Source organism: Heptranchias perlo, chromosome 18, assembly GCF_035084215.1.
Source record: "Heptranchias perlo isolate sHepPer1 chromosome 18, sHepPer1.hap1, whole genome shotgun sequence".
NCBI lineage: Eukaryota > Metazoa > Chordata > Chondrichthyes > Hexanchiformes > Hexanchidae > Heptranchias > Heptranchias perlo.
The window spans coordinates 24,528,416-24,543,028 of record NC_090342.1 but is presented as its reverse complement, the minus strand read 5'-3'; the positions used below and the strand labels follow the sequence as shown (position 1 = coordinate 24,543,028).

The 14,613-nt window shown below is 46.5% G+C and overlaps 1 protein-coding gene across 1 annotated transcript in view; it reads left to right on the top strand.

Annotated features, from left to right (window-relative positions):
- Positions 1-11,805, top strand: part of met (MET proto-oncogene, receptor tyrosine kinase) — a 69,528-nt gene extending 57,723 nt beyond the window's left edge. Inside the window, exons 16-19 of the mRNA XM_067999546.1 lie at positions 5,877-5,986; positions 9,568-9,733; positions 10,503-10,639; positions 10,776-11,805. Of these exons, the coding sequence (XP_067855647.1) occupies positions 5,877-5,986; positions 9,568-9,733; positions 10,503-10,639; positions 10,776-10,986 (624 nt within the window). The 3' untranslated portion in view covers positions 10,987-11,805. The remainder of the gene's footprint in view (positions 1-5,876; positions 5,987-9,567; positions 9,734-10,502; positions 10,640-10,775) is intronic.
- Positions 11,806-14,613: the final 2,808 nt, after the last annotated feature.

The following is a 14,613-nucleotide window of genomic DNA, read 5'->3' as shown; positions in this document are numbered from 1 at the left end:
TCCAGAGACTATTACCTTTGTGGTTCTGCTTTTTAATTTAGTCCCTAGCTGCTCAAACTCTCCCAGCAGAACCTTTTCTTAGTCCTACCTACTTCGTTGGTACCCACATGGACCACGACAACTGGATCCTCCATCTCCCACTCCAAGTTCTTCTCCAGCCCAGAGGAGATGTCCTTAACCCTGGCCTTCATAACCATAGCCTTTGGGTCTCATGCTCCTGGCTGCAGAGAACAGTGTCAATCCCCCTAACTATACTGTCTCCTACTACAACCACCTTCCTTTTTACTCCCCGCACCCCCCCCCCACCCCCACTCCCACTTCAACAGCTTCCTGTACCATGGTGCCGTGGTCAGTTTGCTCATCCTCCCTGCAGTCCCCACACTTGTCCACAAGTGTTGCAAGAACCTCAAATCTATTGGACAAGCACAGGGACTGAGGCTCCTGCAATACTACCTCCTGGATCCCTGTATATCCTCAGGTTCTAAAAGAGGTGGCTGCAGAGATAGTGGGTGCATTGGTTTTGATCTTCCAGAATTCCCTAGATTCTAGAACGGTCCCCATGGATTGGAAAGTAGCAAATGTAACCCCGCTATTCAAGAAAGGAGGGAGAGAGAAAACAGGGAACTATGGGCCAGTTAGCCTGACATAAGTCGTCAGGAAAATGCTAGAATCTGTTATCAAGGACATAGTAACAGGTCACGTAGAAAATCATAATATGGTTCGGCAGAAACAACATGGTTTTATGAAAGGGAAATCTTGTTTGACAATCTACTGGAGTTTTTTGAGAATGTAACTAGCAAGATAGATAAAAGGGAACCAGTGGATGTAGTATATTTGGATGTTCAAAAGGCATTCGATAAGATGCCGCACAAAAGGTTGGGGGTAATATATTAGTATGGATAGAGGATTGGTTAACGGACAGAAAGCAGAGAGTAGGAATAAACGGGATATTTTCAGATTGGCAGGCTGCAAGGTGGGTGCCGCAAGGATCAGTGCTTGGGCCTCAGCTATTTACAATCTATATTAATGACAGATGAAGGGACCGAGTGTAATGTATCCAAGTTTGCTGACAATACAAAGCTAGGTGGGAAGTAAGCGGCAAGGAGGACACAAAGGGGTACATTTTAACCCTGAAGAATGGGTGGGTGGTTGTGGGGGGGAGCCAGTAAAAATTTTAAAAGTTTGGAGCGGGAACGAATCCCTGCTCCAACCCACTGACTTCCGCGTTTGACAAAGACACATCTGGGTGCGCGCACACTTCAGAAACCCAGAAGTCCCACTTGGCTTTCCATTTAAAGGGCCAATTATGGTATTTGAAGTAGTTAAGGGAATTAAATTATAGTGTATTAAGGCAGACAAATGATTTTCACTCTGCCTGAACGTGTCTCCCGTGGTCTCTGAAACATGCCATGGAAACGGAGGCAAGTTGCAGCTGACACCCATTTGGACCTTGAATCCAGTGATTGACACATGAAGAAAAGGTGAATTTTTGCATCAGGGCAATCAGTTCTCTCAGACAAACCTTTGGCTGGGAGTTCTTTGTGTTTAGACTGAGATTTCTTTGTTCACACTCAGAATTCTTGTGTTCACACATACTCACCTACATTTTGGACCCCCTCAAACTGACACCATCAGGATGGAGGGGGCACAGTGGATATGTTCAACAGTACATCTGAGGAGGAGGCACATCAGCATCCACGGCAGGCATGACGTGTAGTTCTGGGAGTTGCAGGACCACAAGACAGCGGTGCGCCACAAGGACCTACAGAAGAGCAGAGAGGGGACCAACAGAGGGGCTGACATCGCAGGCGGCACTACACTCGTGAGAGGGTGTACATGCGGAGGCTAAGCTTCTTGGACACCTCTGATGAGCAGTGCGTATGAAGGCTCAGATTGAGTCGCCAGGTGGTCGCAGATATCTGCAGACTCCTTCATGCAGAGCTGCTCCCGGATGGGCCTGGTGGGTACGCATTGCCCGTCACAGTTAAAGTCACCACTGCCCTCAATTTCTTCGCCTCCAGATCCTCCCAGAGTGCCACAGGTGACATCTCCAGGATCTGTCAGTCGTCTGCACATAAGTGTATACGACAGGTCACAGATGGCTTGTTTGCCAGGGCATCCGACTATGTCAACTTCCCCTGCCACGACATCAGCCAGACTGAGAGGGCAGTGGGTTTCCACTCTCTGGCTGGCTTCCCACAGGTACAGGCCTCAATTGATTGCACCCACATAGCAATCCGAGGACTTGCACATGAGCCAGGACTGTTCATCAACCGAAAAGGATATCGCTCCATCAATGCGCAGCTGATTTGCGACCACTGGAAGAGGTTTCTGCAGGTATGTGCCAAATTCCCTGGCAGCTGCCATGATTCCTTCATTCTGCACGAATCCAACATCCCGGCCCTCTTCCACGCACAAGACAGACTTAAGGGCTGGCTCCTTGGAGGCAAGGGATACCCCCTGCAGATGTGAAGAACCTCACTAGCAAGGCACAGCAACGGTATGACGAGAGTCACATCACCACCAGGTCTGTCATTGGACAAGCCATAGGAATGCTGAAGATGCGTTTCAGGTGCCTGAATCGATCTGTGGAGCCCTTCAATAGGCACTAGTGAGGGTGCGTAGAATAATAGTCGTTTGTTGCGTCCTGCACAACATCGCTCAACAGCGAGGGTTACAAGTGGATGAGGTCCCATGCACTCATGAAGCAGCTGCACCTGCCATCAACATTGAAGAAGATGTGGAGGAGGAGGTGGACAATGGGCGAATCATCGGCAGAGCAGTAGCGCACCTGGCTGCTCGTGATATCAGGGAGTCATTCATATTTGATAGATCCTCATGGGGAGATTTGCAAAGTGCCGATAGTCAAGTACACATCACCTGGAACGACCACCACCAGCGCCACCGCCCCCCCCCCCCAAAAGGTTGCACAAAATAGTCTTACAACCACACATACACCCATTGTAAACACATCCAATGGGTGGCAGCAAGTCTCACCGTTCATGATGAAGCACATGATAGGGCGCTTTCACAAAAGGGACTCATGAATGGGCAAGACGTGGCAGTGGGTGGTGAGAATCATAACATTTAATGTGCATTTAACCAAAAATAAATATAAACAAAAAATATGACATTCTGTCAGACACCCCTGTGCATACCCTTGGTGATTACAAAACCTTAGACTTCCTCTTCCTACTGCTTCTACGTGTTGCATCCCCTGTGGTTTCAGCAGAGGTACTGGCAAGTTTCCTAGATTCATACCCAGACTGCTTAGATGCTTTCGGCCTACGAGCTCTGGGTTTTGGAGCCGATTAAGGCCCCGCCAAAGGCTGCTCCACCTGCACCTGTGCAGGCGCAGACTTGGCCATCTGGAGAGGAGTCAGCATTGCAGGTACCGGTTGAGGCGGGGGGCACCGGGTGAGACGTGGAGGTGCTTTGAGTAGAGTCCCCGCCTCCATGTCCCCTTTTGCCATCATCCCTCTCCTGGGCCAGGACCACAGCACTCCTGCCACTCTGCTGGACAACAGCTTGGAGGACATGTGTGATGCCTTGTAAGGCTAGTGCTAATGTTCCTGTCCACCTGTTTAAGGCGGCAGCATGTTGTTCACCGCGTCCACACTGCCCTTGTTAGGGCCTGAATGGACTCATTTGTGAGCCGTGCATGAGCGCGATGGAGGCTGCAATTCCCTCCATCGCAGACATTTTCGCATTTACTTGTGCCACTAGGCCACTAATGTTAGAAGTGGATTCCTCCATCCTCTGCATGTGATGGTGCGTCCTAATAGGCAGGGAACTCCTTTTGAGGAATCGCCCTCGTCCACGTCTTCATCCCTTGACGGCCCTGGAAGAGAACATACATCAATATTAAGAATCATTGCAGAAGTAATGTTGCGATGAGCGTACTGAGGTGTGCAACAAGTCAATCGTTAATAACATCAGTCCATGTTGTGTGTGAGGGATGTTAAAGTTCTGTCACTAGACGGTTGTGGGGTGCCAGTCTCGGCATCCCCGACGGCCAGGCATGCCACCGTCTGGCTAATGTCCAAGGCCGCCTCCTCCGCTTCTATAATTTGTGGAGGCCCCCCTCCAGTCCGACTCTTCTCCCTTGCATTTCGCACTCTGTTCTCCTACAAGGGGAGAAAGTACAGACATGTGAGTGAGGGTGACGGGGTCACCCAATGGATGCATTGCTCTGGGTCAGGCTGACAATGAATGAGATGCATCAGAGGGTGACTATCAGACAGGTTGATCACATTGTATCAGGATTGGGGTGAGGGGGGTACACAAATGGAGAAGGTGGTGAAGAAGTGCACAGAAAGTGAAGATAACTTGACACTGAGCCTTAAGTGGGTGTGAGGAGTGATGTGGTGGAGTAGGCTTCACTGGGCAGTGTGAGGGGTGGGTAATGTTTACCACGGAATGCAGGTGAACCAGTAACTGTACTCACTTTTCCTGACTTGGTTAGCTCATTAAATCGCTTCCTGCACTGCAGCCACAACCGGGGCACTGCGCTTCTGCTGCTGACCTGTTCTGCCATCTCCAGCCATGCCTTCTTGGTGGCAGAACCAGGTTTCTTCCTCCTGTCAGGTGGGTACAGCACCTCCCTCTTGCTTCTCACAGCAGCCAGTAGTTTCTCCATCCAAGAATCTGGGTGCTGACTTTCCCCTATGTCCTTCCATTCTGCTTTATCCTCCTTTCTCCTTCAAAATCATTGTTGCATTGGCCTTTAAATAGTGGGCTTTAAATCGTGTCATGCAGGTGCGCAGTACGCCCGCTGCACAGCTTGAGGACTCGAAACCTGGAAGTTGTATTAAGTGCCTTCAATTGCGATCACTCGGGAACACTCACAAAAATGTTTTCCCAGTTTTCCACCGGCTTACTGACACCCACCACCCCTCCCACCACCCCAGCTGAGCTCCCGCCTCATTGATAAAATTTAGGCCAAAGAGTCTGCAAAGGGATTTAAACAGGTTAAGTGAGTGGGCAAGAAGGTAGCAGATGGAGTATAATCTGGGGAAATGTGAGGTTATTTGGTCGGAAGAATAAAAACACAGAATATTTTTTAAATGGTGAGAAACTATTAAATGTTGGTGCTGAGGGATTTGGGTGTCCTCGTATGCAAAACACAAAGTTAACATGCAGGTAGAACAAGCATTAGGAAGGCAAATGGTATGTTGACCTTTATTGTAAGGGGGTTGGAGCACAAGAGTAAGGAAGTCTTACTGCAATTGTACAGGGCTTTGGTGAGATGACACCTGGAATACTGTGCACAGTTTTGATCTCCTTACATGCCTTTAGGGATGGTGCAACGAAGGTTCATCAGATTGATTCCTGGGATGAGAAGGTTGTCCTATGAGGAGAGGTTGAGTAGAATGGGCCTATACTCTCTGGGGTTTAGAAGACTGAGAGGTGATCTCATTGAAACATACAAGATTCTGAGAGGGCTTGACGGGGTAGATGCTGAGGAGCTGTTTCCCCTGGCTAGAGAGTCTAGAACTAGGGGCCATAGTCTCAGGATAAGGGGTCAGCCATTTAGGACAGAGATGAGGAGAAATTTCTTCACTCAAAGGGTTGTGAATATTTGGAATCCTCTACCCCAGAGAGCTGTGAATGCTCAGTCGTTGAGTATATTCAAGACTGAGATCAATAGATTTTTGGACACTAAGGGAATCGAGGGATATGGGGATCGGGCAGGAAAGTGGAGTTGAGGTCGAAGATCAACCATGATCTTATTGAATGGCGGAGCAGGCTTGAGAGGCTGTATGGCCTACTCCTGCTGCTATTTCTTATGTTTTTATGTTCTTATTTGTCTCATAACCTGTAACTAATGATTTTGGGAAGTGTGTTTTTGAAAGCCTCTGATAATTATATCACAGAATCCAACAGTAAAGGACCTTATTAGCTTTGGACTTCATGTTGCAAAAGGAATGGAATACCTTGCAAGCAAAAAGTTTGTTCACCGGGATCTTGCAGCAAGAAACTGCATGTGAGTATGAAAGTAGAAATTAACAGAAATGTGGACTATATTTTGCTTTGTACATTACAGCACTTAAATTGCATGCTGAAAACTTGTACTACATTGTTGCTGTGATAAAACAGATACTTAAAATGTTTAAATGGGGCCTGCGTTTGTTGTAGGCGGCCGCATATCAATTGCCCGGACCAATATGGCGTGGAACATCGCGCTGCCAAATTCGACTTTGTGGTGCCCGTATTGACCCTGTAAACGTGCGCGATGCATCGCAATTTCTTCCCCCAAAGAATGCTAACTTCCGCCCTTGCCTCACTGTCCTCCATTGGCCCCCTGTCCCACAATGCATTTAGTTTTAAAATTCTTGTCCTTATTTACATATCCTTGCTGCACCCTAACTCTACAACTTCCTCCAGCCCTAAATACCAGCCCATGCTGTTTGGTCTTCTAACTTTGGCCTCCAGTATAACTTTCCCCCAGTGCCACCATTGTTGGCAGAACCTTCAGCCATTTCTCCCCCTACTCTCTGGAACTACTCTGTCTTGTTACGTTTCTTCCCACCTTTGAAAGCCTCCTCAAAATCTATCTTTTCAACCATGGTCATTTCCCCTAATTCTTCCACTGTGTCCATTTGTTCTCCCTAATGTGCCTTGGTATGTTTTCTACATTCATCTTGCTCCATAAATTCATGTTGTTAGCCAAACTGTACCAAGTAACAGCAGATTGCGATAAAACTCTGATGGTCTTCAGTGGAACATGATCTACAGCTTTGAACACACTAATTATATATAGGTTTTTTTCCTTCATTATCTACGTACAAACCAACAAAGCCACAGGAATAGAATATTGATTTTAGCACTTTAGCACTGTATCCTCAAAGGGTAGGATGAAATGTTCACATGCAGCATGGTTATCCCCACAAATTCACTTATCTCCAGTAAGCATCCAATGTAAGAAGTTAGGGCAGCATTTTAGCACCCGCTATCGGGTGCGTTCCTGGCGGGGGGGGCCCCGAAAATCGGGAAATCCCGGAGCGGGACCGGAGCCCGCCTCGAACCCGCGCACTTCCGGGTTCCCCACTGACGCGCCGGCGTGCGCGCGCAGCCCCCGCTGGTGGGAATCCCACAGGCAATTAAAGCCAGCGGGATGCCACTTGAACGTATTTATTTTGCTTGTTCAGGTCATTAACTGACCTGATTAAGGGATTATGTGAGGGAGGGGTGGGATTTTAAAGCAAACTGGGACTGTTTCCCACACTGGGGGAAACACTCCCAGTTCAAATGGACCTGTTGCAGCTGTCAGCCTGTGGCAGCTGCAAAGGTCCATTTCACATGTTGGGGGGGGGGGGGGGGAGACCCTCACTCATTGCAGGAGGCCACTCTATCACTTGGGACAAAGTTTGGCCTCCACCACCCTCCTCCAGATAATCAAAGTCACCAACTTGCACACTTACCCCGGGGTCCAGAGACATGTACCTACCTTGCGGACCCCCTCAGATGTACATCTTCCGGATGGGGGCCGCCATAGCTGCAGTCGTGACCTCCTCAGAGGGCGAACAGCATCACGAGCCTCACCATCCACGCCGTCCATCTCTGACACGTGGAGCTCCACAACAGAGTGCTGTGACACATCCACCTGCACAGCAGGAGGGAGGGCTACCGCAGAGAGAGATGCGTCGCAGAAGGCACTACCCTCGCCACAGGGTCCACAGACCGAGGCTCAGCTTCCTGGACCTCTCTGAGCAGCAGTGCACACGGAGGCTCAGAGTCACTCGACATGTAGTCGTGGACATCTGCAGCCTCCTTCATGCCAAGCTGCTCCCGGCTGGCTTGAGCACCATCTTCTTACCTGTCGCTGTCAAAGTCACCACTGCCCTCAACAACTTGTCCTCCGCATCCTTCCAGGGTGCAACTGGGGACATCACCGACGTCTCTCAGTCGTCTGCACAAAAGAGCCCTGCAAATACACCTACACCCACTCTGCAGTGACACAATGGGTGGCATCAGTTGTGGGTCTTCATAGTGATCCTCAGGAAAGGGCATTATTGCACAAACCAGACAAGATTCGCAAAGACGTGGCAGTAGTGGTGCCAATATAATATGTGATGTGAGTTGCTCAGAGTCAATATAAGTAACAACCGTGACAAACCCTCAAACACCCTTGTGCATCCCCTTCATGCTCGCGACACGTTTGCCTTACGCTGCCTACTGCACATATGTGAAGCATGCCCTGTGGCTGCAGCACTGGTAGTGACAGGTTGAGTGAGGCTGACCGTGAAAGAGATGCACGAGAGGGTGAGTATGAGATAGAGCCGTGAGATTGTATGAGGATTGGGTTGAGTGGTAGTGGTGGGATGAGTACTGGCGAGGTGAGTAGGTGCAGGTAAGATGAGGATGAGGTTTGAGTGGGTATGAGGGGTGATGTGACAGAGTAGTGTTGGCAGTGCAGAAGGAGATGTGGGGTGGGGGCGGTGATGTGGCAGATGGAGTGTAGGGGAATGAGTAAGTGTATTCACTTTGGCTGACCTACTTAGGTCATTGGAGCGCCTCCTGCATTGTATGCAGGTGGGCGATATGTTGGTGGTGCAGGTGACCTCCTCTGCCACCTCGAGCCAGGCCTTCCTGGTGGCAGAGGCAGGCTGCTTCCTCCCGCCCGCCGGGGGGAAGATCTCTGTCCTCCCCCTCCTCCTCACCCCATGTATTGATACCTGGAGTGAGGCATCATTAAACTGGGAGCAGCCTTCCCCCTGGGCTGCTCCATGCTGTAATTTTTTCTATTTGTTGCAGCATCTGTCAGTGGAGGACTGCCCCTTTAAATAAAGCTCCTCCAGCTGACAGATCTTACTGCGCATGCGCAGCCCGCCCGACGCGCAGATCAGCAGTGGGGAACCCGGAGGAGCAGGTAAGTGGATCCAATTGGGCTACGATCACACGGGTGGCTGACTGATTTCGCCGGGCGCGTTACCCACGCGCCTGATAGCCCCCCTCCCCCCCCCCACCAAGAACCCACAGCCCTGGTAACATCGGGCCCTAAGTCTTTGCACTGATGGCACATCTCATTCAGCCACTTGGAACAGGATTTAGATTCTGGTCTTAAATTTAAATTCTTTGTCTACGTGAGGGAAAAATATCAGATTATGCCGAATTTCTTTATGGGGAGTGGTAAATTCTGTTGTCCAACCCACATCCATTTCTGTGCTACACTTCATCCTTAGCTCGAAGACAGACAAGCAACTAGATGCCTGGGCTTGTGCCAGGGCAGGTCTGTGGCTGGCTACCACTTTTTATGAGGACAGCTTGAGCTGATTAGTCCCATACATGTTACTCTTCCTTCCTCTGGTATGTGTCTGGACTTCACTCTATATCATGAGCTCATTATGTGGCAATTCATGGAACAAATCTGCTTCCTCCCACAACACGATGCAGTTCATGAACTACAAGTTCATAACATGCAAATTTTGTAATTGTTTCCAAGGAAAGTTTAAGTAAAAAGGCCTCAGAGGATTAAATGAAGCACCTCACCCTGTGTACTAGTGTCAATGAAATATATTGCCCCATTCACTCACTGTTTAAAACCATATGACATTTGCACTGTAGGTTGGATGAAAACTATACTGTGAAAGTTGCTGATTTTGGGCTCGCAAGAGATATTTATGAGAAGGAGTATTACAGCATTAATAATAAAAGTAGTGCAAAACTGCCAGTGAAGTGGATGGCCCTGGAAAGTCTGCAGACGCAGAAATTCACAACAAAGTCTGATGTGGTAATGTATTGCCTCATTTGTTATGTATGTCAGCAATATTTTAAAGCAGGTGTAATGTAAAATTTATTCTTTTTATATATGCAAATTGTGACTTAATAGAGGAACTGATTTAAATAACCCGTTTTTCTGATTAGTCAGTGAAAAAGTCAGCTTTGATTCTTGCATAGTATGATCAATGGACCCAATTGTATGGTAGCTACCATACAAATCAACGGCTGATGTGATTTTGGCTTTGAAGATGTCTTAAGCCCAGAACAGCATTAAATACAAACAGAATAATTACGGATTTTGCTGTTCTCCTCAGAATATCAAACAAGAAAGCCTACACTAACTCTCAATGTGAAACTGACCCTTGAAACACAGGAGGTGATTTTTGTCTCATTACCACCTTGTTTGCACTGAATGGCCCAAAAAGGAAGGCTGCTGGTCCCACCCACTAACTGCTGCTTTTACGTGTGGTCCAACTTTTGGACAGAAATGAATCCTGCCAGTCATGAAATGCTTCTTGGGAATAGTCTTCAAAGTGACCTTTTGCATATCAGATTGTAATGTAAATTCTCTGCAGTTTAAGGAAGCAGTTACATACCTACTATTTATACTGATAGCCAGAGTCCTGTGCAAGGATATTATAATATTATAGCCTTATTAGAAATGCGACCAAAACTCTTGGAGAACAGCACCATGTATTTCAAAAATCCATACTGTATTTTCATTTTTTTTGCAGTGGCTCTTTAGTTATTAGAATAAAAACATTTTTTGTTTCTGCCAGTGGTCTTTTGGTGTACTGCTGTGGGAGCTGATGACACGAGGGGCACCACCTTATCCTGATGTTGATTCATTTGATGTTACTGTTTATCTACTACAAGGGAGGAGGTTGCTGCAGCCTGAATATTGTCCTGATTCACTGTAAGCAAATGATTAAGTATAGTTTAAGAAGGAGACATTTCAAAGTCTACATTTCATAAACCAACAAGCATGTGAATTTTAATATATCCATTAATATTTTATATGATAGAAACCTATTCAATATTTTTCATTGCAGATATGAAGTAATGCTAAAGTGTTGGCACCCTAAACTTGAAACGCGACCAACGTTCTCTGAAGTAGTTTCAAAAATGTCAGCAATTCTTTCCACTTTTACTGGGGATCATTACATACAGTTAAATACAACCTACGTGAACATAAGCTGTGGAGTACCCTATCCGCCTGTTTATTCATCTCAAGATAATTTGGATAAAGATACTCTCGTGTGATCGAAGGCAGATTTTGTAAAGGATATTTTAATCGGCAGGTGAATGCAAGAAATCTGATCTGGCAGCTACAAGAAAGAAGCTCTATATAAAATGTGCTGTTTGTGTCAACAGTATCTAAATATGCTGAACCTTAAATTACTTCAAAGAGAAACAGTAAGAGATGAATCACATTTAAAGACTGTAAAACTGTCTGTCGTCATTGGGAAACCTATTTGTAGTTACTGCTGTAAAATGTTGTTCTGACTGCAGGAGAAAAAGGTTATGATAGATTTTTTTAAATTTTATTTCCATCCTGGAAAATTAATGGAGTGTTCTATTTTTTTAATAAGAATAGGTTTATTTTTAATTAAGTAGGAACCATAAACAGCAACATTAAAACTGGACCATTTTATTATTGCACATAAAAACCTTTAATGAACTAACTTTTTTTTTATTTTCCCACGTCATCTGCAGCATAGTTAATAAATGACCCTTTTTTTTTCCAGTATTACAAGCGTTGCAGTCTCTTGAATAGAATCCAGTAATAATGAGGTATTGAAATGATCACAGTGGTGGATGTAATTGACTGTATCTGAAAAGAATGATGTAGGTATTAAATTATTAAAATGAAGACTGTTGAATATTGTTTCTAATTTTAACTTTTATCGCCCAGTGATAAAAGTTAAAATTTCCCCCTAAAAGTTTGCATCAAAATGGGGCAAAACTGCACAGACTTTGTTACTGAAAGTGTACATACACATATAAATGAGGACATTTGCAGTACATTTTACTCTTTAAGAGTAGGTCTTTATTTTTAAGCAAATATTAGACAATAAAGGCTGTCCAAACTTGTGACCAGTTTTATCTTCGTCTTCAATGTGAGAATATACATGAACATTTAACAAATTTACAGATTGTTTATATTTCAATGGTTTTCTTTTTGGAGGCAAAATATACCAATTATTAAATATAGTAAAATGTAGTTTTTGTCCAAACAGAAAGCCAGTGGTAAATATATAGTACCTTTCATGTAGTTTAGCAAATTTTAATTAATTCCAAAAATTTGCATTGATGTAGGCATTTCATAGATGAAAAATGGACACCAAGACATAGAAGCAGATATTAGGAGAGGTCAAAGAGGTAGGGCTTAAAGGAGGAGAGGATGATAGAGAGGCAGAGAGGTTTAGGGAGGGAATTCCAGACCATTGCGTCTAGGTGGCTGAAGGCATGATCATCAATGATGGGACAAAGGGAGGGAAGAGTGCACATGAGGACGGAGTCAGAGGGATGGAAAGTTTGGAAGAGGTTGTAGCACTGGAGGATGTATTGGGGACCAGGAGTCAGTTTGGCTCAGTGAGAACAGAGGCGATGGATGAGCGGGACTTGGTGCAGGATGAAATATAGACAGCAGAGTTTTGGATGAGCTGAAATTTACAGAGGATGGAGGTAGGGAGGTCGGCCAGGAGACTGGAGGTGACAAAGGTAGGAATGAGGGTTTCAATGGCAGATGGGCCAAGGTAGGGGCAGAGGCAAGCAATGTAATGGAAGTGGAAATGGGTGGTCTTTGTGATGGACGGCTTGGAAGCTTAGCTGAAGGTTGGTAGCATGCCAAGGTTGCAAATTGTCTGGTTGAGCCTGAAACAGTGGCCAAAGAGGGAGATGAAGTTGGTAGCATGGGTATGGTGTTTGTGGCGGAGGCCAAAAACAATGGCTATATTCTTCCCAATGTATTGCTGGAGAAAATTGTGGCTCATCTAAGACTGGATATCAAGACAAGCAGTCTAATTGTACAGAGGCAGTGGAGGAATAGAGAGTAGTAGCAGAGAGGTAGAGCTGGATATTGTCAGCATACATGTAGAAGCTAACCCCATGTCAGCAGATGATGTTGCCAAGGGGCAGCAGGTAGACGAGGGAAGGGATCAATGATGGATCCTTGGGGTACTTTCAAGGTGACGGTGCAGGTGTAGAAAGAGAAGCCATTGTTAGAGATTTTCTAGCTACAATCTGATAGACAAGAGTTGGAGCCAAGTGAGAGCAGTCCAAGGTGGACAACAGAGGAAAAGTGTTGGAAGAGGACAGTGTGGTTGACCATGTCAAATGCTACAGTGAGGTCAAAGAGCAATAGTGCACCATGGTCATAATCACAGATGATGTCATTTGTGACTTTGTTTAGGGCCATTTCAGAGCTGTAGCAGGGTGGAAACCTAATTGGAGAGGTTCAAACATGGAGTTGCGGGAATAATTGACACTGATCTGGGAGACAGCAACATGTTCAAGGATCTTGGAGAGGGAAAAGGAGGTTGGAAAAGAAGCAGTGGTTTGCAAGGACAGAGAGGTTGAGGGTGGATTTTTTTGAGGAGAGCTGGTAATGGCAGTTTTGAAAGGGGGGAGAACCATGCCTGAGTAAAGAGAACCATTTACAATGCCAACTAGCATAGGGGAACCAAGAAGGGAAGTTGGGTGGTCAGTGGTTTAGTGAGAATGTAGTTGATGGAGCAAACTGTGGGTCGCATGGACGAGATGAGCAAATACAGAGCATGAGCGAAGATGGGAGCGAAACTAGAAAGAGGCTGAGGGTTCCGAGTTAGAATAGTAGTTAGCTGAGCTTTAGGAGGAAAAATTGGACCTTGTTTTTCACATTTCTCAGGTGCAGAAGGGGTGCCAAAGTTACCAATACCGAGCATCGATTGTGTGTGATCAGAGCAATCTTTTGTAAATCCTTGTTTCTTGAATTGAATGTATTTTGAGGGAGGAAGGGTTCTCCTATGTGGATCAAAACAATAATGCAATTTTATTTTTCACACTGCAATCCATACAAGTGTTTGCTATCAGTAAATGGTGTTGCTAGGAGTGCTGCACCAAGCTCGCAGTCGTCATGGTCACCTCCTCTTCCACCCCCCCCCCCCCGCCCCCCCACATTGATCTCCAACTGTGCGCAACCTTGGCGTCATATTTGACCCTGAAATGAGCTTCCGTCCACATAACCACTCCATCACCAAGACCACCTACTTCCACCTCCATAACATCGCCCGTCTCCACTCCTGCCTCAGCTCATCTGCTGCTGAAACCCTCGTCCATGCCTTTGTTACCTATAGACTTGACTATTCTAATGCTCTCCTGGCCGGCCTCCCATCTTCCATCCTCCATAAACTTGAGCTCATCCAAAACTCTGCTGCCCCTATCCTAACTCTCAAGTCCCGTTCATCCATCACCCCTATGCTCGCTGACCTACATTGGCTCCTGGTTCGGGAACACCTTGATTTTAAAATTCTCATCCTTGTTTTCAAATCCCTCCGTGGCCTCGCCCCTCCCTATTCTGTAACCTCCTCCAGCCCTAAAACCCTCCAAGATCTCTGTGCTCCTCCAATTCTTGCCTCTTGCACATCCCCGATTTTCATCGCTCCACCATTGACGGCCGGCTCTTCAGCTGCCTGGGCCCTAAGCTCTGGAATTCCCTCCCTAAACCTCTCTGTCTCTCCACAGAACCATCGAAAAGATACAGCACAGAAGGGGGCCATTCGGCCCATCGTGTCCGGGCCGGCTCGAAGAACAACCAGGTGCCCGTTCTAATCCCACCTTCCAGCACCCGGTCCATAGCCCTGCAGCTTACAGCACTTTAGGTGCAGGTCCAGGTACTTTTTAAGAGTT